This window comes from Hirundo rustica, chromosome 5 (genome assembly GCF_015227805.2).
Source record: "Hirundo rustica isolate bHirRus1 chromosome 5, bHirRus1.pri.v3, whole genome shotgun sequence".
NCBI classification, from domain to species: Eukaryota; Metazoa; Chordata; class Aves; order Passeriformes; family Hirundinidae; genus Hirundo; species Hirundo rustica.
Genome location: NC_053454.1, coordinates 22,253,308 through 22,277,757, shown reverse-complemented (window position 1 = coordinate 22,277,757; position 24,450 = coordinate 22,253,308). Strand labels below are relative to the sequence as shown.

Sequence of the window (24,450 nt, the reverse complement as noted above, 5' to 3'; positions counted from 1 at the left end):
CATATTCATGCAAAATATATGTCATATACAGTACAAGGCATTTATAATTCAATAGCACTTCTCTGGTTTAAAACAAAGGGAACAGAATGAAAAGCTTGAAAGCAACTTGAAACATTTCACATCTGACCATATTTCACACTTGCTTAGTTGCTTCAGGGAACATTTTTTCAAGTGTCTGAATATGTACAATTATCCCAGACTTTACTTACTTTATTTGTGCCGCTTAAGGTACTGGACATAGAGCTGTCCAAATCCACAGATCCAGAACTGTCCAGTGGGCCCCTGGCTTTACTGCCCTGTAGAAATAAAGCCCATCAGCAGTTAAGATTGTGACATATGGGGCACACCAAAGAGATCAGGGTAGCACAGTTGGGATCTATAATTTCCACAGATAGTATCAAATTTAATTTCCTGAAATGCCTAAAAATATCCTTTTTCCCTATGGGAAACAGAAGCTTCATTCAAGATAGTCTCTGTCAACTTGAAAGATCCTGTAGAATGAAGGAATTCTCATGTGCTTTCCATGATATGTAAATAATCATGCTTCACATGTACTAGAACTACTGTTGAAGTACCTTCTGTATAAGGTACTTACAAAGATACAGAGAAATGAAAAGGATGTCTTTTACTAAGGACTAAACCCACATAAATTTAGTACACAGTAAAACATAATTTCTGGTATTACCATTTCAGTGCCTACAAATCAGAAAGCATAAATATTTCTGTAGAATCTATGAACAATATTTTTGTATCATTTGTTTGAGTAATGTTTTTGTGTAACCAGAAAAATATCTGATGAATCCTGATGTGCTAAAACAATTATGGAACTTGTATCTTCCTAACCTGAAATCATATAGTTTTCTAATGTTATGAAGTTAAAGCTCATGTTCTCTTTGAAGTTTTATTCCAGGTAAAATATAAAATGCTGTCATTATTCACAACAGTGGCTGTCTCACTTTGAAGTTCAGCCAAAACTTCTGGCTTCAGATCTATCAAAATCAAGAGTTTCCATCAAAACAGCAGTGACAGTGAAAATGCAACCAGTGTACAGCTATGCTTATGTGAAGGCAGCTTATACCAGTCAGGAAAAACTGAAAAAAATTAGAACAGTATTACAGCTAATGTTACACTAACATTATCCCGAGCACAGCTGCAGCAGGATTTTATAGGGGTGGATTCTAGAAATGCTGTCTGGGAAGTAATAAGAGGAGATATGAAACTAAAAATTGTCTCTACACATACAATTATAACAGGAAATCCACACTTTTGCTATCATTCGTCTTAAGAGAATGGGTTAGATATGATGTTTGGAACAAGCTTAGAAAACCTAGTTTTGTCACTGTGAGTTGCTTGACTCTGAACTAATAAATTGCACTACATATTGCTTCAATGTAACTTTTTGCTGACTACAAATGAGAATGTCCAATTTCTGTTCCTGAGTATTTTTTGTTTGGCATTCTGTCACAACTCTTTTGCTGTAAGGGAGAAGATCTGATTTCTTTTTTAATTCTGTGTCAAGCAGAAGTCCTTCCAAGCTTCCCTACTATTTTCCTTAGACTTTTCTCATGAGGTGCAAAATGAAGTCTATTTGAATGAGAAGACACTCCATAGAATTAAATTGTGATTAAACTTGACATCTGATTTAATTTCAAACTGCTCCTGGTTACTTTTGGCAGCTAATTTCAGTGATCTGTCCATGATAAACATTTTCATAGAATCACGGTATCAACTAGGTTGGAAAAGAATCATTATCACATAGAAGCTTAAGTTCTTTCCACTAATCAGTATTTCCAGACACTTGTCTACAGAGAATTTTACCAGATGTAATATTGCATAGATGCCTTCATGTTCTTAGTGCCATTCTTTACATTCCTAACCTTCAAATAATTTACAGGATTTAAAAGTTCAGCTATCCCAGTATTCATCAGTTCTGTGTCGCTAATAAATCTCATTAGAAATGCTTAGTCAGTTCCTTAGTAGTTTCCTTCTACATAAAGAGAAGTGAACAATTATAATTACTGTCTTAACTTTCTAAATCCAAAAGAGAAATAGAACAGTTGTTGCTCTTCATAAATCCTCATGTTAAACTTCATATTAATTCTTTGAAATGACTATATATGCACTTTCTTAGGTAGGAATTAATTCACTTCATCCAGGACTTGGTATTCTCTCTACCAAAGCCCTGTTTTTTTGTCTTCTAAAATATACACTCAAATATTTTTGTCACTGTGACTTTAATAACCTTTGGGTTACAACCCGGAATGATAACAAATAAGACTTTTCTATCAAATAAACAAAGCAATGCCATTATGCTCAAAGACAATAAACGTGAAGATACTTACACGTGATAAAATACTTTCAAAAGATTCTGTAAGAGACCTTTTTGCTTTATTCTTTAACATGTCTAATCTGAATCTTGAAGCACTGCTGGACACTTCATTTACAGCATTTTCAGCAGGAGGTTGTGAAACCTGCAAGTGTTTAAAAACAGAAATGCGAAATTCTCAACAGCATGGACAAAATCTCAGTGAACAGTTTGAAGACTTCTGTAATCTGAATCAATAGATTTTCCTGGTGTTCTCAGCTTGTCATGCCTTTTTCTCTAGTGTACTCAAACTGAAGTTTAACAAACTCTCCTAAAATAAGGACAGGAAATCTCTTACAGGAAATGTGTTGAGTGAACTAGCATGCTCCAGAAGAATTGCTGTTTTAATATGGATTTACCGCTCTGCTGACAAATTTTAATTTATGCCAATGTAGAATTACAAATTCTAAATGTTTAAGTGTAACAGATGAGAGATTTCTCATGGATTTTCTTTTCTTCAACCAAGAAATGAATCAAAATCTTATCATTAACAGAAACTCTCAACTTCCTCCATTATAGGAAAATGGGTCTTTCTAAGGGCCACGAAGATGTGTAACAATTTAACTCTTCTATATATTTCAACTGTAGAAACGTTTCCACCTTAAAGCTAACAGTCAATTGAGAGTTTTGCATCTTGAATAAATATTTCAGACCATTTTTACTGCTGGTGAATGCTAATGTAGCAAACATAAAAACAATACCATGATGCAAATGTTACCATCCAAACCCAATATCTGCAGATGTTATCAATATGTGGGCTTAAAATCCATCTTTGAGATTGCAGTACCATGTCATTATGCATATCCCACAGAACTCTGCTTCAAACACATACATTTTTATCAAGCTAGGTCAAAGAAAGATGTTTGATGTTTTATGCCCTTGTTATTCATCACTTAGGCCAACAAAGAATCTTTACTTTGCAGAGAAAATTTTCAGTAACTGGGGAGTACCATTCCTAAACTGTGACACCTTCCCTCATTCTCCAAGGGTAAATCAGATGCTGCTTGCTATTACATTCTTACGAAAGGACACTTATTTTGAAGTTTTTGTTAAACAAGATCCATATAATAGTATCACATTTTGTCTTTTTTCTCCCCTGATTTAAATATGTATTTTTAAAAGGGCAATGAAAAGCATGAAAGTGAATATACAGAACAGACAGGAACAGGGACATCAGGGTGTCATGGGTTAATGATTGCTGAGACAAAGAGTATGTGTTCAAAGGTATGTGCTATTACACAGGCCTGGAGATAAATTATCAGAGTAAATATAAAATGTTATGCTGAGACAAATGATAGACTGAGAGGAGGTCAGTTCTCTTCTTAGAACACTGGCATCTTTGCAAGTATCAAATTAACCAATCTGGTTTCAGGAACTGAGCAAACAGATTGCAGCAGGCCTTAGAAATTTTCAAATCATTGAAGACATACTAAGATCTTATCTCACTTTGTATATCCCTGCTTCCAAGCTGTTTGTGACCAACAATTATTTGACCATCAGCTAGCATTATACCAAACAAAAATATTTCACATATGATGACAGAGGACCTCAGGCAATGTTTCTTCCTCTTATCCCACAATTGAAATGCTTTTTTCTTAAAAGCACATTTCTGGTAAGATGCCCAAGATAATAAATCAGAGAGTGAAATATGCAATTTTCTTTCTGTTTACTCAGGGAGGTCAATAATTAGCTAGTAAGCCATAAAAGGAGAAGAGATTAACAAAGTGAAAGTACAGAAAAGGAAGATATGCTGCTGCTTTCCTAATTTCTTCACAGGTCTAATTGCTCTCCATATATTCATTTGCTAGTTTTTATCACAAATGGCTGACAGCAATCATCACAGTGGAATTACCAACCAAAACTAGAGGGACAGTCAAGACTTTTAAAAGTGTCTAAATAATTGGAAACGAAAGTTTCCAGAGAACAGACAGAATCCTTTTTTAAATACTAACCTCCTTGAGTTGTCTCAAGGTAGCTACTCACAAGCCAAGGCATCCAAAATCACTAATCCCTGTGGAGAAACCCTAACTGTGCTGTATAAATAGCCAGTTAAACAGCATGGATGGAACCTGACAGAGAATAAAAGGTAGCTCATCTCTCTGGACATGGATGAGAGTCTCTGCTGCTGTTTCTGCAGCAATCCTCCTCATCTTAAGGCCACTTCAAATGGTTGTTTGCACACAAGAAATAACTTTCAGTCTTGAGTAAATGTAATAGGCTTTATCAATGATCAAATCCAATGTATTGTCATTACATTGACTCTGACAGCGAGATAGCTAATGCCACAGATCAGCTGAGAGCAATCACATATTCATTATACATTCTCTCATATATATTGAATTTTCATTGCAGTGAGAACAAATAAACAATTCAGGAGTCTGCTTTATTTGCACCTCTGTCTTGAAATCACCAGGCTTGAAATCACCGGGGACCTCAAAATCTGAGATATCTGTTTTGGTGCATGACAATAGTTTATGAACCATAAGCAAACCCAGTATTCACCACTGCTTACACACTGATGTTTCAAATTGCAAGCGATGGAAATTTTCCTTTGGAAAAATATAAAAATCGAACATAATTTTTTTTCCTGGCTTCTCCTTACATGAACTAAAATGGAATGATTACTTACCTGTTTTGCTTCTCCAACATGAACATGGTCCTTCTGTTTTTCTTCATACATGTTTCTCAAAAGAGAGATAATCAGCTCATTCTCTTTTTGCTCATTTCGTGGTCTTAATTTCTGTAATTGAAAACACCACAAGTGCAGTAATTATACACTGCTGTAACAATTAGCAAATATTTACTCTTTTCATTTAATAAATAAATCAGCAATGCAGGAACAAGTTTAGTCTGTAAGTGCTACTACTCCAGTCCACCAGAGGACACCAGTGTCCCAGGCAAAGCACCAGTACAGCCACAAAAGCACCTGACCTCACTTCATACACGACAGAATTTACACCTAAGACACAGGACAACTGTACAGATATCAAACTGCCACAAGAAGATAAAGGCTTTAAAAATATTTTTTCCAATTATCTTTTGATATAAAGAAAAATGAACCACTGTACTTCTGAGTCTGTAGCATACATGGAGTACTGTCCTAGAGATAGGATTCACAACGCTTCTCCTAGAAATCCTTCACACTGGACATTTAATTTTTGTGAAATGACATAGGTTTTTTATAAACTGGTGCACAAGGTGAACATATTTATCTGTACTGCATTTTATTTAGATCTGAATTATTGTAAGAGAAGATTTTAAAACAATTTATTAAAAAATTTAATCCCAGAAATTCAACTTCTGAAAAACATATGCTGCCTTAAGCCTATTGATATAAGGCAGAGGATGCAGTATAAACTAATGCCAAGGCAGCACATTACATTAATAAAAGTACCACAGGATGACAGTTACCTAAAAATGCAACTCATGGTAACAATACATGGATCTGCAAGAATGCAACATTCCAGGCTGTCCAACTCAAAAGGTTAGCTGAGAAAGATGGGCAGGAGATTTGTACTTTACCCTTAGTTTTACCAGGTTAATCGTTAGCAGACCCTCACCAGAAGCCATTAACAGTTTCCTGTGACTACCAGAAGCTTCAGACTGTGTGCAGAACACTAAAAGGCACCAGTGCTCCTAGCTGCTGTATGCTAAGAAATTAATTAGCTCAAGGAATTGGTCCCACAGAGTAACTTCCAAATTTGGTATTGAGTGATAAACTGCAACGTGGAAACACGGAAAGAGACTGAAATGACTCAAGAGAGAAAGGAAACATTACGTTTTTAAAAGTCTAAAATTTCCTAATCTTCAACAATGTGTAAATCCCAGTGACATTTGCTACAATGCACATCATCTGTTTTAAATCCAGCTATGCTCTCCTCTGTCCTAAAATAGATTTAATTAAGAAGATAGAAAGTTTAACTTCTTTAGTTAGTTTGACAAGAATTAAGATCTAGGACAAATTTTAGGCAAGAAAATTTCTGATCTGGGAATATTGCAGTAATTTGTTTTGGTCAAAGTAACAGTTTGAATGCCCTCACAGTACAAGTTATTGCCTTCACCCATAAAAAATGTGTTCAGTTTTATTCAGTGAGAAGGCAACATCTTCACGGAAAGCAAGGAGTATTAGGGGATGAAAAATGGGTAAAACAGTCATTTTCATCAAAAGAGAAGTTTTTTACAACTCTAGACAAACATTTGAAATTAAAGCACAAGCTGGCTAACAGTCTATTAAGTGAAAATAATGAATGATTCACAAAAAATGAAAATAACTTCTGTGTTTTACACAGATGTTAGCAAAAAACACCAACTGCTTTAAAATCGTGTAGGAAACAAAGCTTACCTGAACCTCTTCAAAAACAGAGGCCTGTTCCTGGTTATTTAGTGTGGTTAGATGCTTTTGTAGTTCTAGTTTAGTCTTAGAAGGATGCAGCCCTACCAAGAGGAACAAAAAAGAACAAATTACAGGGTCAATTTTTTCAGAATTAATCAATCACATAAATATGCTCACAATGTAAGCTGAAGCTTGTCAATTATTTGAGCTGGTTCATTCCACTATTTTTTAATAGGGCATTAGAAAGAACTCTAGGTTAATTTAAAGCAACTACTAAACTCAAGCCTTTAAAATGAGGGACATGAACTCTGCAATGAGGAGATTTACTGAGCACAGACCAGGATTATACTCTTAGCTGAAGATTCCATTATCACAGAAGATAAAATAAACCCACAATCTACTGCACTTTAGCAGACTGGTTTGTTCATGTTTTGTACAGTGCTGCTTGGATTTTGTTTATGGTATAAAGAGAATTCCCTTTCATTTTCTCCCATTTCTATGTTGAGAGATCTTCTGAAAACAAGTAAATTCACTGCCTGTTAGTGGAGGTCTTACTTTGCCTCTTGAAGAAAACATTTATTGACAGTCTAAAGCAGACTAACTACCCTTTCATTCAGATTTTTTTTTCTATTGTCATCCTGGGTTAAATTCCTTTTCTCTATTTTCTGTGGAAAACAGCAAACTGTCAACAGTATTGTACATTTCAGTTTCTGATCATGGAATATCTCCTTCAGAAGCAGATGATACAACTAACAAGATGGCATGATTGAAGGCATTAAGGAACATTTGATTTTAAGGAACTTCCTAAAAATCACAGCTAGCTGAAAACCAAAACAGGGTAAAAGTAGTTTTGGAAGTTCTCCAATTTTATCAAATTAATACTAGGCAGGTTTTAGTCCAACAAGCCACTGTCACGTGATTTGACAAGCTGCTGTTGCCCTTTATTCACCCCAAACATCACTTAAATGGGAAAAAATCTAACTGCGAAATTTGCTGAAACATAAAGATGTTTGAACTTGTGTTCTGGGTGACAAGCACAATTCTAATTTCTGCGCTCTTTCTAATTTTCATGAAGGGGCGTAGATCAGCACACTCCAAGCACACATATTAAAGGCATATTGTTCAGTTCCTGCTCAGTGATAGCATAATGCCAGTTTCTAAGTGGATTCAATAGGACCGCAGGTCATAGCTATTGCAGCATCTATCCTTCAGAGGTTCCTTATCTACAGTCCTCTGCATTTACAGGGCTAAGAGAGCCAAACAAGCTGCAACTCACTACTGTTTACACTTGCAAATAGTTTCCAAAAATTCGACTAAAACACAATAAAGGAGCTTAAATCTTGTTAGAAAATTCTTATTACTTTACAGAAAACCAGTCCTCTAAATAAAAGTACTGCCTTTCAACTTTCCACCCCAGATCCCAAGCTCTTTTTAAGCACTGATTTCCTTAGGATTTTACATACTGCCCCCCCCCAGTGAATCTGCCAGAAAAAATATTCACCCAGAAAATTCTTTAAACCTCACCTTCTATCTTTTCACAGAGTTTATGCAAACTTTGCATAGGACACCCTTCACAGAGCTGTGGCTGTGCCTTGGAAGTTTGTTGAACAGCAGCCACAGTGAAAGCCTGTTTCAATGTCATCATGATTTCATCAACCTGAAAAGAATGGCATGCAAAAGAACAGAATTTCACTCTTCTACTGTTTTCCTTAACACAAACACAACAGTCTTTTAAAATGATACTGCCCCTTGCCTTGCTTGGGAATGTGCTTATGATCAAAAAGACAAGCTGTTCCTACGTCGGCTCTGTGCACAAACACACAAGCACAATAAAACTCCTCATGAACTCATGTCTCCTGCAGGCCACCCAATTTTATTACTGTGATCTATTGAAAGATCCTGCTCTCTATTTCAAACCCCTTTCTTGTCTATGATAAAAAAGCTTACTGCAGTTGTGATGCTCTGGTCTTACTTAGAAGACAGGAGTGTAGTCCTGATTTTCAGAACAAGTACCCTAAGAGAAAACTCTCCCCAAAAAAGAGGCATAAGGTCTAACTCAGTTTGTGAAACGAAAAAAGATTTAGTGGATTTTAAAGAGGATTTTAACTTCTGCCCTCAAAACAAATGAAAAGGTCTCTTGCAGACCGCTATATTAGTTACTGCTGGGGAGGATGAAGCCAAAAAGCCTATAAATATGATTGCCTGTATTCTGAGAATGAGAAACCTGTAAGTGAGATAGAATTGAAAGTAAGTTTTGATGTTTGAGATGTATTAGATACTGGATGTCTGGGAAAACAGTTATGTGACCATCTGAAGGTCACCTGCAGCCAGACCCAGGTCAAATGGAATGTCCTGTCTCACCCCAATGTATGGTTCATCCCACACCTGTACCCCTCCCCTGAAGTATCAGGTATCTGTAACCCCATTGGCACAAGTCCTGTTCCAGCCCACCTTGAGACCCCTTATCAGGGGGCTTCAAGGGTGAGAGGTCCTCTTTGCTCTTTGCTTTTTGCTCTCCCCTCTCCCTACCTCTCCCTTCCCCCACCTTCCTGGGCCTTGCCACGAGCTGTGTCTGGCAGCTCAGAGCAAGGCCTCACATCCCTTACAATAAACCTCATCTTCTAAAACCCAACTTCAGAGATCTCTCGTCTACATTTATCTACACCGTCCTGGAGTCCTCAGCAGCAGCAGCAAAGCAATCTACAAGTTACATTTTTGAAACACTTGTATTTCTGAGTGAAACAGGATTTGAAGACATTCAGCAAAATATAGAGCATGGAGCAATAGAAGACTTTTAGGGCCTAATATTCTATTTGGCTGTTGTTTTCTTTCACTTACCAGTGCTTCATCTGTACACTGAAACACATAGCAAACAAAGTGGAAGCCTCCATTTTCTGAAGACTCTCTACAGATGAACCCAAAGTGATCCACATGTCTAATTCCCTAGCAAAGAAACAACAGCAATGAAACAGTCATTATCTACTTTCAATGTTTTGTACCTGTATTCCTTTCAGGAAGAAAAGAACAAATTAGCATTACATATAGGTCACTTATGTCTGTTACAGCTACATTAAAGACATCTTGCCATTAAAATTCTGTCCTGTTATAGAACTTAATATTTCATGAATCTTTGGAATTTTAATTGAGTCAGACATTGTTTGTTTTTCTGTTTTGCTTTTAATGGATGAAGTATAAAAGAGCCATGTAGTAGAATTAGAGACTAATAAATTCTATTCAAAATGCATTTTACTCTGAAATTTCCAGCATATGTGCCTGTATGTATAGTGATGAAAGCTACTGTCATCAAATTAAAAACCAAAGCAATTTATGGAAAACAAAACCTACAAAACAAACCAAAAAACCTCAGGCAAAAGAACAGAGAAACAAGCTGTGGCACAAGGAACAGGGATTAATAGTGAATGAGGAGGCTCTGACACATGCCAGCCCTCAGTGCATCACACATACTACCTCTGCATGGCAGAGGACTGTCCTCGTTTAAACACATGCAACTTATATTCTTGAAAATAACATATTTTAAAAGTATTTTTCAGATAATTCTTACATATAATTTTTCTCTTTTCATTCTCACTTCTTGAAAAATACGGCTCAGAGATCCCAAGATTTGCATGACCGCAATCGTGCTCACTGCAATCTCAAACAAGAATGTGCTCCTGACCAGCGTGTTCCTTCTAGCTAATATTATTCATCCACTGCTCACAGAAGTGTGTCTTTATTTCAGAAATCACAATGCAAAGCATGAAAGAAGAATGATGACCTCATAAAATTACTGATTAATTAGCAGCATTTCAATAGCAAGCACTAAAACTGCTGTTGAGAGAATCCATGTGGAGTGCAAGGACAGAGGATTACATGAGCATTCACAAGTAGAGAATATTTAAACAATAAAAAAAGAGAAAAAGAATACACTACAGTCTTACCTGAGAGCAAAAGGATATTTCTTTAAAGCTTTTTTCAATTGCGACTTTTTTTGTGTCAGGACTGATAAGGTAAACTTCAGACTGGCCAATCTAAAAAGAGCAAAATAAATTGCAGCAAGTGCAACAAGTACCATTACACTTCCTTTTGTCCCACTACAAAAATGTTTCCTGAATATAGAACTCAAATTTTTTTCTACCTGTATACTTATACCAATGAGCGTATTGCTACCAGAAAGAATACTGAAACAACACTGATTTGGCATTGAGAGCTCTGCACATTATGGCACTGAGGTTTAACAAGACAAGAGACTGAAAATAATGTTTAAACAGAGAAAGCAATGTTGTATCACAGGTAACCTACTTTGCACTGAGAGAAATATACTCATGCTCCCTTTTCTTATTTTCTGCAGTCTTGGAAAGTACCACAGTCACAGATGCTACTTAATGAGATTGCTCTAAAATTTAAATCTAAGTGTGTGCCTCTTCCTGCCACTTAATAATTTTTTGAGTTTTATTTATTTATTTATGGTACACATAACATTTAATTTATAGCACTTAACTCAAAAACTATGCAAATTAATTTACTTGAGTATATTTTCTTATGTAATTTAATCTGTAGGCCATTTGTACAGTCAAAAGACAATGCTAAGCATTGATGGGCATAGGGCATTTTTAAGGTGAAACTATTGTTCCATTTTTTCAGCTTCTGGCAACATCTTTGTCAGATAGTAACAGAAAACTTTAAATTTCTCATATTTTCTAGCATGTCAGAGACTGCTGAAAACAAGTCTCATATCAGATTTTAGGAAGGCAGGTGGAATTTGCATCCACTCATGAGCATAGACTTAGAGAAACCTGCTTCAACCACTACCAAATCCCAAAAGATGCAGCACCAATATAACTGTACTTTCTTAAGAAAGGGGGAAGGGATGAATCTTGTGTGTGAATAGATCAAGTGAGATGTGCCACCTCTGTATGTCTAAAAATGGTCCTGTGCCTTCACCTTCCACCTCTTCTTTCACTTCAACCAGTCACAGTGGGTTTCCCCTGATGCCTGCTGGTTCCCTTGTATTGTCCCTGGGGCTGACCTTGCACATGTTCACGGAGCTGTTCCTTCCAACACGGTCTCAGCAGCCTCCTGACTGCTGCTGCCTCCCTCTCCCCGCAACAAGAGGCTCCTTCTTACTGCCCAGTCCCACATAATTCTTTCACATTTGGCCTCTGGGCAGTAGTGATCATCTGAAGTCAACTGAACAAGGGGAAAAACCCAAAACAAAGAATCTCTTCCCTCTCATTCCCAATATACAGTCAGGAGAAAAACCTAAAAGTACCACCTCTCTCCCCCCCCCCCCCCCTTCTAAGAAACTGGCTAGCAAACTTGTTCTTCAAGAAGATATGTGAAAATCAGGACTGTATGGATCAGGTGAGAAGAGCTGGCAGATAACTAATCTGAATATTTTTCACACTTCATGCATCAACCAACCTTTGCTTCAGTCCTGGGGAAAATCTAAGTAACTGAGAATATACCAACCTTTTTATTTTTTTTTTCCCCCTCTGGATATTAAGTTACTTGTAAGTGTTTGATATGAAGCCATACACAAACTGATGAGACCTGAGCATGCTGCCTGCATTCCCCAAGAACCTGCTGAACACCAGGGAGAGGTAAGCAACAAACTCAGCTCTGCCATGAGCTGCTGCCTGTGGATACTGAAGGCACAAACTAGAGTTGCCTCACTTCCTTATATTCAGCTGAATTTAGACTGGCTGAATAGGATAAAAAAATACAGCTGTGCATAATATACAATATTTTCCCAGGAAAAAAGCAACTAAAGGCACAAAGTCAGATCAGCAAAGCCTCACAATTTGGGAATGTCCCTGCCAGCATGTGACTGACATTATAGTCAGGCTGAAGCTGCGGGTGTCTTTGCGAGCTGTTGCATCTATTTAATATAAATTAAAAATGCACTCACTGGAGTAAGAGCATCTGGACCTATCCAGCCCAACTATAATCTCTCTATTTCTAAAATATGTGCCATGAATCAATAAAGGAGTCATGATTTATTTAAAACTAAGCAGTAGTATTACAAAGGGTACCTATATTTTCTATGTGAAATACATGTTCAGGGGAAGAAGGTGAACATGGCTTTCTTTTTACTAGGGAAGAAACATTTCTCCATCTTCTTGCACTCTCTGTTTGATGTCAGCCTGCCACAACCAAACAGGAGCTTTAATTCAGGTATAGCTGACTACAACATTTTCTGCATGCTACTTTTTACAGATATAACACAGCGGCAATCCTTCTTAAGGATTCTTTTTCTCTGCTTTAATAAAACCTGTTAAAATTGCACACACTCCACTCAATTACTGGCCTTAAGAACACCCAGCTCCAGCAGCAGCTGATGGATCCAAAATGACCCAAGGAGATACTCTTTGCAGTATCAGCTGCAAGTCTGTATTATGCTCAGAAGACATGAGCTAAGTAAAATATGTTACACAGCTCATCTGTCATGAGGATTGTAAGAGGAGCACATACCACATTTCTTACTTGCTTCTCAGTTCTTGAAAAATAGTTTTGCTGCTCACCCATCAAGGCGAGGGCATTGCTAGCCACACCAAAGCAGGGCAGGAGTGGAGGCATTTGCAGAGTAGTGTAGGAAGCTATTACACTACTACTCCACTATTACACAGACTGGCAGAAGGAGCACCTTCATCAATTACACTGCTTATCACGGGACAAAGTCTACTACCAGCTCCCAGTCATGGTTTGGTCCTTCTGCTCTAGTTACAGGTAATTCATTCCCCTGGAAATTTACTTCTGCTGTTACTAGCTAGTCTTAAGTGTATATACCATTCTGCACAGCTACCTACTAACTTGCAGTTGCTATCTAAAAGCTTTCTTTAGAAGCCCAAGGTTTCAGGCAGTACTGTTTTAAACTATTTAATATAAACTTATTTAGAATATGTAAACCAATTTGCATTAACAAGTCATGCTCTCCAGAGAAACAGGCAAGTTTAAGTTAAGCTTTGGTAATTGCAATTAAGTTATCAAAGAAGTAACTGCCATCTGTCAGAACATCTGCTTTAGTGTCTGCCACTCGAAACTCCAAGATGTGACAACGCCACCAGAAGGTGCCAATCTCGCTTTACCGTAAACAACATAGTCCGGTTTTCTGCAATGTCAGTTGGCTGCACAACGCTGTGTCCATAGATGAGTTGACTCTTCAGGTTCAGTGAAATTGCATCTTCTTCAAAAGACCTGACAAAGCTGCTACTCCTAAGGCTTCCCTCTTGGAAATCCTTCTTAAAAGCAAAGGAACGAAGTCCAGGTTGAGAAAAAGATTTCCTAATTGGCCTTTTTGCCTCCTCTTCATTGACCAAGGGCTGGAATACAGACCGCAATTTGCTGCTGAAAGAGAAGCCTCCAAAGTTATTGGCAGTTTCATGCTGTTGGGATGATGAGTTGAGATCTGAATTTTCTGCACAACTTGCACGATTAAATTTCTCAATGCATTCATCTATGAGCGCTGGAGGTGCATTTTTATGGGCTACTGTTACCCGTCCACAGAACAGCACCTCAAACTTTTTGGCAAAAGGGTCTTCAACATCTGAGAGGTTATTCTGAAACTCTTCTTGACGGGCAATTTTTCCAGCTTGTCGAATAGAGCTTATAATCTCAGGCACCTACAGAAGGGGAAAAAAATACACATTAGCATCCGGCGCTTTATGACAAACACACTGCAAAATTAAGAGGCTCCCTGTTGTGATTTTCCTGGAAGGATACTTTGATTTAGTTTCAAAAATAAAAGACAAGTTGAAGTCATCTCGTATTTATTCTACAGATACATTATAGCAGCTAAACACGGAGAAGAGGAATTTCTCATTTGTCTCCTTGCCAGGAGTTCACCATCATCAACACTTTGTCAAAAGAGCTTTGTCCCTTGCAACGCTCTTCATCTTCAGTAAAACTTTTGCTGCTGAAGCAACCAGTATAACATGACAAATTCCAACTCAAAATGAAAGACAGAAGTACTTCAGAATGGATACAAGAGGCCATGGACTAATTAATTGGTAGTTATTTAATCTCTGTTATTTTTCACTCCTTTCTCTTACTCAAACACTCATGTCACGTAGGTTAATGAGTCTCTTGCAAATTTGCTTTCCCCTTCATAATAGAATATTACATTGTTATGTCAGTTTGGTGGGGGGTTTTTTTGAATGTAAATAGCTGTATTTTTTAATAACTATATTCATTATTTTAGATGTTCATTTTTATTCCACTATCCTTGAGATAGACAGCACACTCTAAAATAATATTACCTCACATACAGTATGACTTGCAGGGCATCTGTATGAGACAGCAGTCTGCTACAGATCACAGATGTTGTAATTAGAACCCAAAGTGCCATGTGATGCATTTTGAGTGACAGTAAACAGCCTTAGTTGCTGATATGGTTAGACAGTAGTGATATACATATGCTCTATGCTAAGCTGCTGCGAGGCCAATGCTTGGTTACATCACACTGCTTTGACTGACCTAGGAGATTAAGGTTCTTCTGCAGTCTGTGCTGCTTCTGCTGTAGTGAAAAATGTGATGCCACCATCTATGATTACAACTGGTAATTCTGACAGCTTTTTTATTTACCAAAGTTACTTCGAGAAAAATCCATGCAAAGTGTGCTGATTTCCTAATTGGACAAAACAAATTTCTCCTGTCAAGCATCAACTGGAACTCACTTTACTTACAAGTATTTGGTTGCAGATAGTACAGAAAGAAGTCTGGGAGCAGCTGACTAAAATAGCAGCCCAGAAGAACCACCTCCCCTAGGAGAAAAGCCATCCCTAAACCTAGAGAATATTTTGGAGACCTGGCCTCTGGTTTTGTTCAGACATTTTTACAGTCATCTATTGATTAATCATAATGCAGTAATGTGCATAAACCAACCGAGGAAACAGCACAAGACTTTGAGGGGAAAAAATCTGAACAGTGAAAATTGAATGAATATTCTGGGTGCTCATACAGACCGCAATAGGATTCCTTTTCTAGACAAAGAAACAAAGATAAAGATATGGATAGGTAGGTAGATAGGTGGACAGATAAACAGACAGACAGATATTCACACACATATAGCTAGTGGATTTAAAAGAGTAAGTAACACATTACAAAATAGGAACTCAGAAAGCATTACTTCACTGTTCAGTGCAAGACATGAGTCATCAGTTAATCATTCAGCAAGGACAATACGGAAGAATGGGCAAGAAAAGCAGGATCAGGAATTCATAAGTCCATTCTCTGATATGTCACAAAGCCTTGCACTCAGCAGCTTTGTGCCTAACTTCTTAATCATACACAAGAACGTTAAGGGTAGAACAAATCTTTAGTACCTCAAACAATATGCATTTGCTCTACAGGGAGCTAATGGTCTACCTCAGTTTCATTTACCCAACACTCCTCCAAAGAAACAATTTTGAGTGGCATAGCATATCAGAATCACAGTAAAACATAAAACTTCATTCTACCCACATTTGAAGCTGCAACTTCTTTAGCAATTTTTCATAAACACGTTTTTCTCTTGTGGGAGTGTCTGGACTCATCAGCCATAGGCAATTTTACTACTGAGCTGCCCGGGATACATGCAGAGACCAGCAATCCCACCTCCACTTTTGCTGAGGCTGCAGAGGCAGCAGCAAAGGACAGAGGCATTTTCTGATCTTTGCTTACTTTGGTAAAGCCAGGAACATAGCTCTCACCCAGGCATAGCCACTATCTCAACCACAGTTAAGCTCCCCCAGCAACACACACACCAATGACTACAAGGACAGTTTCCAGCAGCGCAGGTGCTGCAAGGGTTACAGCTGAGCTAAAGCCCTGACAAGGCATTAGAGATCCAGCACATATATGCAGTTATTGAATTTAACTTCTTCAATGTTTTTTTGCTATCAAACACCTTGGACATTGACAAAATAGCTATTCAACAGTGGCTATACTTAATGTACAGACAGTGGTTAGGGAAAGACACTGCTTCACACAGAAGGACTCTGCAGTAGTTAATAAACTGTGTCTGAGAAGAGTCAGCAGGCCTGCTAATGAAAAATCAAGGGAAGTATTTATTTATTTATTTTCACACATGCTAGGGCTTGAATCATGTCATTGATAAGTAACAGCTGGCTTCCGTGCTACACTTACTAAAAAACACAGACTCTTCTGTTCTCACTTACAGACCTAAAAAAACCCCCTTCAGCCTGCTAATAAAATTTTATTACTTATGATTAGACAATTGATGTAGCAGCAGCAGAAGCACCAAACCACCACTTCACTTTCCTGTGATGCTTATGTATGTTAAGCATTTATCTATTTTTATTAGTAAAGACAAGATCCATGGTGAATGAAAAAAAAAAAAAAATCCAAAATACTTATTTCCCTGGAACTGCACTTTGACTGATTTGTGCTCTTTTTATCTACCTGTACCACTCCAGACTTTTTATGCAAGTATGGAAAATGAACAATCCACTTGCCCTCGTGTATCCTCTGACACTGGCTCTCTTAGTAAACAGACCTGGATGCTAAGTAAACAAATATGAAGTAAATAGTAGTTAAAAATAAATATATTATAATTATTTCAGGGTATTAGAATAAAGATGTAGGCTCTATCTTTGCAAATGTTTCTTAACCACAGCTGGAACATTTCCAGATTAACCAGCATGCCACTGGGTGATCAGTAACCACATCTCTTGCAAACCTTCAAAAATTAATTAGGATGTAAACAGAATCATGTTTTATGGCTCTTCATTTTGTATCAAAAAGCAGCAAGGATGAAGTTGCTCCTGAATTAAGTTAATGATGCTTGGAGTCCTTTTAAGGTTGTGGGCTCTTTCTGAACATAAGAAAAATATATTTTTTTTAATTGCAAAGGTGGCCACAAGCTGGCATAAGTTGCCCAGAGAGATTGCAGAGTCTCCATTGTTGTGGATATGCAAACTCTGACTGGACACAGGCTGAGCAGCCTGCCCTAGGTGACCCTGCTTTGAGGTGACCTCCTGAGGGGCCACCCTATGTCACCTTGGTGATATAGACACCAACTGCTTTTATACATACCTATGGGAAATTGTGCCTACTAACCTGAACTTGCTAAGACAGTGGGGGAAGACTGCTGTACACAGGATTTCTTCCTGCCATGCAAATCCTATTTTCTAGCATACTTCTATGCTTAGGTGTATTCTGACTTGTTTCTTAATATAAATATATAATTAGTGGATAAATATTATTTCTGTAATTAGAAAAATTACAGTACTGACCTTAAGTTATTTCCCTAAACCTACAAAACTATGTACAGAACATCAGTGTAAGCAACAATGAACCTTTACCAAACACAGAGCATTACCTTCTTATCACTTCAGGCCAAATATGCCTGCTGAACAGAAGACACAACTGTAATGTCCTAGGGAAAAGGTTTTGTGTTTAGAGTGTCTGAATTAGATCCAGAAAAAGATCACATATCTATAACCATTAAAAATAACACTGGACTTGTGGGTTTTTTAAAAGCGTACCACATTATTCCTGCTGTAATGAGAATGTTTACTTGCAGAGACAAAGCAAGGAACTGAAATGCTGAGTATTCTTTTGATTTATCATGACAGAAGGCAGTAATTTTTAATCATCTATGGATTTGCTGCATCTGAAGAACAAAGAACTGCTCTTCCCCCTCACATAAACTGCAGCTGTATTTTTACCCCTTACTTCCAGTCACCCTGGAAGTTTACGTACAAACACGTCAGAGGTCAAGGTCTTTATACAGTCAGTAGATGTAAGAGTTAGAAACTATTTTAATGAAAAGACCCAATAACAGCTGAATGCAACAGCTGACTTTTGGTAAATAAGACCAGACTAAAAAAAAAAAAAGATTCCTCGTTTCTTTTTATACATAGCAGCTAAGAAAGCAAAATGTGCTGCAGAAAAAGAACTGCTAAGAACTGCATCAGCTAGGAGGACTAGTGAAAAAAGAAAAAAGTGGTATAATTTATTATTCTAGATGTTATGCAATGTTTATACCTGCAGTACAAATCTACCTGTTTATACCTACCAGTCTGTGCATAAGGCTTCAGGTCAGTGCAGGGCTCAAGCACTGGCTTAATGATTTCAAGGACATAGGGGGTTTTGTTTAACCTAAGACAGACCTGTGCTGACAGGAACTGGTCCTATGCAACATACTTCAGGAATTGCTGGAGACTGAAAAATGTTAGGGTCAGATTCTTAGGCTGAACCCCAGAAGGTCTCACAACACCCCAGCTAGAACAAAGCCTTGAAAACCTTTCACAAAGCTCTTGAAACAAGTAGATGGTTTGATTGAATTTTGAATTTTTTTTAGCTTACTCAAGTGAGAGAGGACATCTGAATTATTTTTAAGTGCTTTTACTTGCTTTTTGCTCCTGATCAATAGAGCAAGCTCAATAAAATATGTCAAGAAATCTAATACTGTACGCTGTTAGTATCTTTCCTTCTTTATTTTAGTAGAGAGTACAGCTACAGAAAAGATAGGGTACACAGCTATTTAACGTGGGAGAAGCCATCTACTTGTATCAGGACAGATAGAATATTTTTGTCACCAATAAGTTATTTACAGTAATGGAATATTTTGTAAAAGCAGTAGAATGAAGAAATTAAAATATTTTTAAACATGTACAACACATATAAAAGGTAATACAGTACAATATTTACTTGCATTTTTTAAAAAAGACTGCATAAAAGTTTTTATTTCAGTAGTTTGATATGTAATAAAAAGCAGCTGGTCTGTTTTCAGCACACTGGTGGCAAAATAGCTGTCCAGAAATTAATGCAGATCAGCATTTCCTGTCCCTACCCCTCCTTAACTCACAGTAGTGGTCAAGTGACTTCTCAAACTCTGTTCTCCACTCATAGGATTTAAAGTTTGGCATTTTTAAACCAAACCCATTTTAATTAATATCTTTTACAGATGGCCTTCTTCTTTTAAATTGAGATACTGCACAATTTCTCCTTCCAAAATCACAGAATAATTTAATTTGGATGTGACCTCTGATGGTGCAGTCTCCCACATAAAGCAAGGCAAACCTCCAAGTTAGATACAACTTCAAACTTTGATGAGGGGCTGGGGGTCACATCCAGCTAAGTTCCAGGTAGGAATGTCAAGACAGAATTTCCTTACACTCCGGCATTAGAAATTCAAGGCAGAAAGAGTTATAAACTTTTGCAGTTATTTTCTATTTCAGTGAAATGCCTTTTATATTCAGGTCTTATCTCAAGTGTCTTCACAGGGCGTTCTTTTTCTTCTGTTACCTTGCTTAGAGACTGATCTACACCCTCCTACACCCCCCAGATTTTTTCCAGTCATTAACTTCAATTCTTGCTTTAAAACCTTTTTACCTGTTGACCCTTAATAAACAGATTTGATTTTTATTCCTCCCACAAAGCCACTTTCAAACCTAGATTTAATTCAGGGAACGACAAAGTTTACAGCTTTTTCAGTCCCTGGCTGACGACTGTCCTTGCAAGCTCCTGTCAGTTTTTCGGTGCATAGCGAATGCACCAGGGGTAGAACTAAAGTGACATTCCTACCAACAGCTCCCCAAGTACTTAAGATTGGCAGGTGCACAGAGAGAAAAGTCACCTTTACTCCATGACTTCAGTTCTCAACACATATGATCCACAATTTTGCTGCTGTGTCCTCACTGCTCATAAAACAATTATAAACTGTATCACTCTTAGCAGCTTCACCAGCCACACATGTTGGTCTAGCACATTTCTCCCCTAGGATGCACTGGGTGTCTCAGCTAACCAGGGAACTCATGAATGTCTTGAGAAGGAGAACAAGTTGGAGCACAACCAGAGGGCTGGGAGGGGTAGCCAGGGTAGCAGCCAGCAGGACTAACCACAGTGCAGATGTGTTGCTTAGGAAAGGCTGCAAAACCTACAAAAGCAAGACAGGGGTGTTGTTTCAGCCTTAATAAGGGAGAGTTCAACAACTGAGTATCACCATGGGCCCATGAGGGAAGAGCAGTCATACACATGCCTACTTGTGGGCACGGTTTCCTTAGTAAGGTTTGAATGGGCATTATACAGAGAAAGGGATAAGGAGGGCGATAAGGCTAAGACTCAAGTTTTGCAGGGATGCACGTAAGGAGCTGATGAATCTGCACTCAAATTCAAAGGATATTATCTGTAGGGCAGAAAAGAGTTATCTGTTTAGATCTTTTTGACCTGGATGAGTGGATGAATGCCACTAGCATCGTCTGAGATGACCGACACAGTAAGAACCAAGAGCAGAGCTCCATGTAGCCAACACATACTTTTAACAGTTTACACATTATCATGTAAAGCTGTAAAGGGGACTAGACTTCCCACACACATCAAGTGCTCCCTCCAGAAGATTGTTGGGCCACTGCAGACTGACGTCATGAGTACTGGATGCCACTTTCACAGTCTTGCATTCCTTTAAATATTACAGGCAAATCTCATCTCGAGAACATTCCTCATGATTCCTCAGCCAGACAGAAAAGAGTACACTTTTTGCAAAATCATGTGAGTTCAAAAGCACTCCATGTAACTTTAAGAGGCACAAAAAGGTTTTATTTCCCTTAGAAAAAAAAAAAACCCCGCAAACCAATATTTGCAGAAACCATTCATAGAGTATTGTAAACAAGCTCAGAAATGGAACTTAAGTGTACTCAGTATTCTAATGAAGCTGGACTGTTCTGTTTTGTGATGGTGTTTTCTCTCCAATAGGGATGAATCATGTTGCTGATACACTTAAAGGGTTTCTTACCCATGCTTTTAAGACATACTTTAGTTCAAGCCTGAAACACAACAAAAGCTCTCTCAACTCTCCATAAGCAAACTGCCACGTCCTAGATTGCCTGTTGCTTTTGCACCCCTCCCCACGAAAATGCACGACCCAAAAGCAAACTGCAGTTGGCAAAGTCTACATATGCTTTTAGAATACCTCCAAATGCAACAGTACCTGTTGGTTCCGAAAGGGCTGTTCCTACAAATTGTTCTTCTGGGAAGAATACAGGTACATTCTGCCATATACCTGATGGGCTTATTACATGGTGTTCACTAATTCATATCTGCCCAGTCCTTTCTGACCTTACAATAAAACCCATTTCTTTTCATCCTATACAGCTTCATCAGCTCCTCCATTCAGTACCATAAATTTATACAGAACAACTGTGGAATAAATCAAAAGATATTTCAAATAAGGCATTAAGATCTTCAGGTGTATTTTCTCCATATTTTTGTTTTCAAAGGCTCCTTTTCACACAAATGAAAACAGCATTTCAAGCCATAGAAATAGTTGCTGGTCATACCTAGAGGGTTCCTGGCTCACATTTTACAAGGTGATTACTGAACAACGAGGCAATACCTGTTGTAAAGCAATATACAGAAATATCTATGCTCATTCATTATCAACAGAGATTAAATCCTTTTATCTGGAAGAGGTGCAAGATGGAACTGCAAGCAGCTCCCTTCACAGGGTTGAGACAGGCTTAAGACTTTGCTGGAGGCTATGGGCTGGGAAACAGAAGGAAGCCTATTCTTAAATAGCTATAAATGGAAAAAGACAGCAATGGCATTTTAAAGCTTTCAGGACAAGAGTTCTTTTCTGTTTTGAAATTTTTTGAGGAGGAGCGGAGAATTTGTCTTTTGTAACTGAAAGGCAGTAACAGGACGTAAAACAGGAAATTAGGTAGCAACCTTTTTTTAAAAATTATTATTAATCAGATTAAATTTCATTTTTACAATAGGATGCAGGCTCTCTCCTCATCTCCTGGGCTCTTGAGCTTCTGGCAGTTATCAAAATTGGTACAACTGGCAAAATAGGGGTTAGCAAGACAGACTGAAGTGAGTATTTCTTTACAAATTAAAAAAAAAAAAAAAAAAAAAAAAGCAAGCCTGAAATAATTTTGTCCTTTTTATCAATATCCAATTCCAAACAAGAAAGGAGGAAAACTTCATGTGTATCCCCACTACAACTAAGTTTATTTCTAATATAGCCTTCTTGGCAGCTGACCCAAACGTGTGTCAAAATCTCCCTCCCCTCAAAATTTCAAAGGGAATGTAGTGGGGGGAAGTCAACCTATGAATGACTTTAATTGACATGACGTGTAAGTTTTATCTGCAGCAGAGTAAAACACCATCTCTTACCCTGACAACAGAGTTGACAGACTTCCAAAGGAAACAGACAGCCACACAGCCCGTCTTCCCAGGGCTGCTGGTGGGAGGCACAGGGACAGATGATGTTTTTAATTGGAATCCTACTTGAACATTAAACTTATAAAAGCCCCAGGGGAACTGGAGCAAAGAAGCTGATCAGCTTTTTCCAGCATTCTGCCTGACTGGAACAAAATCCTGGTGAACTGATTTGCTTGTGGCTGAGCACATTTGCTGCTTTGTCATACAGTAACAGATTTCAGCTGCATAGGAGAACAGGAGGGGAAAGTAATGACTAAACATCCCATGAACACTACCCTGACTTTCACTTAAAAGAGCAGTTAGTTTACCAGTTTTCATTCTTCTCTGCTGTAAAACAGAAGAAAAAAATGCTGACGGAATTATAAGAAGCAACAATAAATAATTTTTATATGATTCCACATTTCATAAACAAAACAACATCAGCTGCATTACCTGTGTTCACATGTTAAAAAATATGCTTTAGTCTAAAAAGGTCAGCTTTCAATGACTGTGTGTCAAGCAGAAATGTTGCTTTCACAGAATGATAAACTCTGTAGGTTATATTACAATGGGACATATCCAAATCTGAAATTCCAAAACATATTACTGGTTCAGGTTCTGGGTAAGTAACACCAGTTTTAAAGACAGGCCCCTTGTACATAATTGTCTAAAACTCTAAAGCACTTCTACAAATTTCCTTTTCCATGACTTGCATTTGAGGATTAGAAGCTATAAAAAGCTCCACAGAAACAAAACCAGCACGAAACATTTAGCGCCAACCATCCAAATTTCCATGACAACGGCTTCAGTGAGCTCACCTCATTGGTACTACAGCAGCAGACCAATAGTTCAGTAAATATAGAGAGGCAACTGTTAAGATCTGGTAAAAGTAAGATATTTGGCTACATGGGTCCTCGAGAAAAACACATAAATCCCCCAAAATGTATTGAAAAAGAAAGCAGCTGTTTAGTTTAGCTCAGCTTCGCCATTTCCAGTAGCAGGGAGTGTGCCTGTGCAACTATGCATAAGCAGTCTCTTTCCCCCAAACCTGCAATTTCACAGAATATCTGTACCTGAAAATCCTGTTTGGCAGCTGCATATCAAAGGTTTCCTCTGGAAAAAAACACATGCTTTTGATCATAGTGATGGTGCTGCAAAGGTATAAAGAGAAACAATCACATGTCCAAAGCTAGTAAGTTTTGAGTTGGAAAGAAGATATTTCAGAATAATGTTTGGTTTGTTTTTGAAATATGACTATCAACATGTGTGCTTACATACACAGTGCCCTGAGAATGGAAGACAACAAACATTTTTACACTCCCTTCACAGTTCTTCAGTTAGTGACAGACAGAAGTTTAGGGCACAGAAATTCCAGATAACCTCTTCAGGCCTGATATTTTCACTAAGCACTAGCCAAAATGTCAACATCCCAATAAAACAAAAATTCCCTGATGGGCCCCTACTCCCTCCATCAGGGCCGTTCACTGTGCCACAGTGTGTCCACATAGCCAAAACCAAGCCTATGCTGTTTGTCCAGCTTTTCTAACTGGACTCTCAAGCATAATGTAGTGTGACCTCTTCATTATTTTATTTTGAACAAGGAATGTGT

General features: G+C 37.9%; 1 protein-coding gene across 8 annotated transcripts in view; it reads right to left on the bottom strand.

The window, feature by feature from the left end:
• The window catches only part of TBC1D1 (TBC1 domain family member 1), a 104,533-nt gene that overhangs the window by 40,565 nt on the left and 39,518 nt on the right, over positions 1 to 24,450 (bottom strand). For all 8 annotated transcript variants that reach the window (XM_040063962.1, XM_040063960.1, XM_058420604.1 and 5 more), the window contains 8 exons: positions 13,784 to 14,317; positions 10,637 to 10,726; positions 9,537 to 9,641; positions 8,223 to 8,355; positions 6,708 to 6,799; positions 4,995 to 5,105; positions 2,343 to 2,471; positions 210 to 296 (listed from right to left, as the gene is read on the bottom strand). In XM_040063962.1, coding sequence (XP_039919896.1) covers positions 210 to 296; positions 2,343 to 2,471; positions 4,995 to 5,105; positions 6,708 to 6,799; positions 8,223 to 8,355; positions 9,537 to 9,641; positions 10,637 to 10,726; positions 13,784 to 14,317 — 1,281 coding nt within the window. The remainder of the gene's footprint in view (positions 1 to 209; positions 297 to 2,342; positions 2,472 to 4,994; positions 5,106 to 6,707; positions 6,800 to 8,222; positions 8,356 to 9,536; positions 9,642 to 10,636; positions 10,727 to 13,783; positions 14,318 to 24,450) is intronic.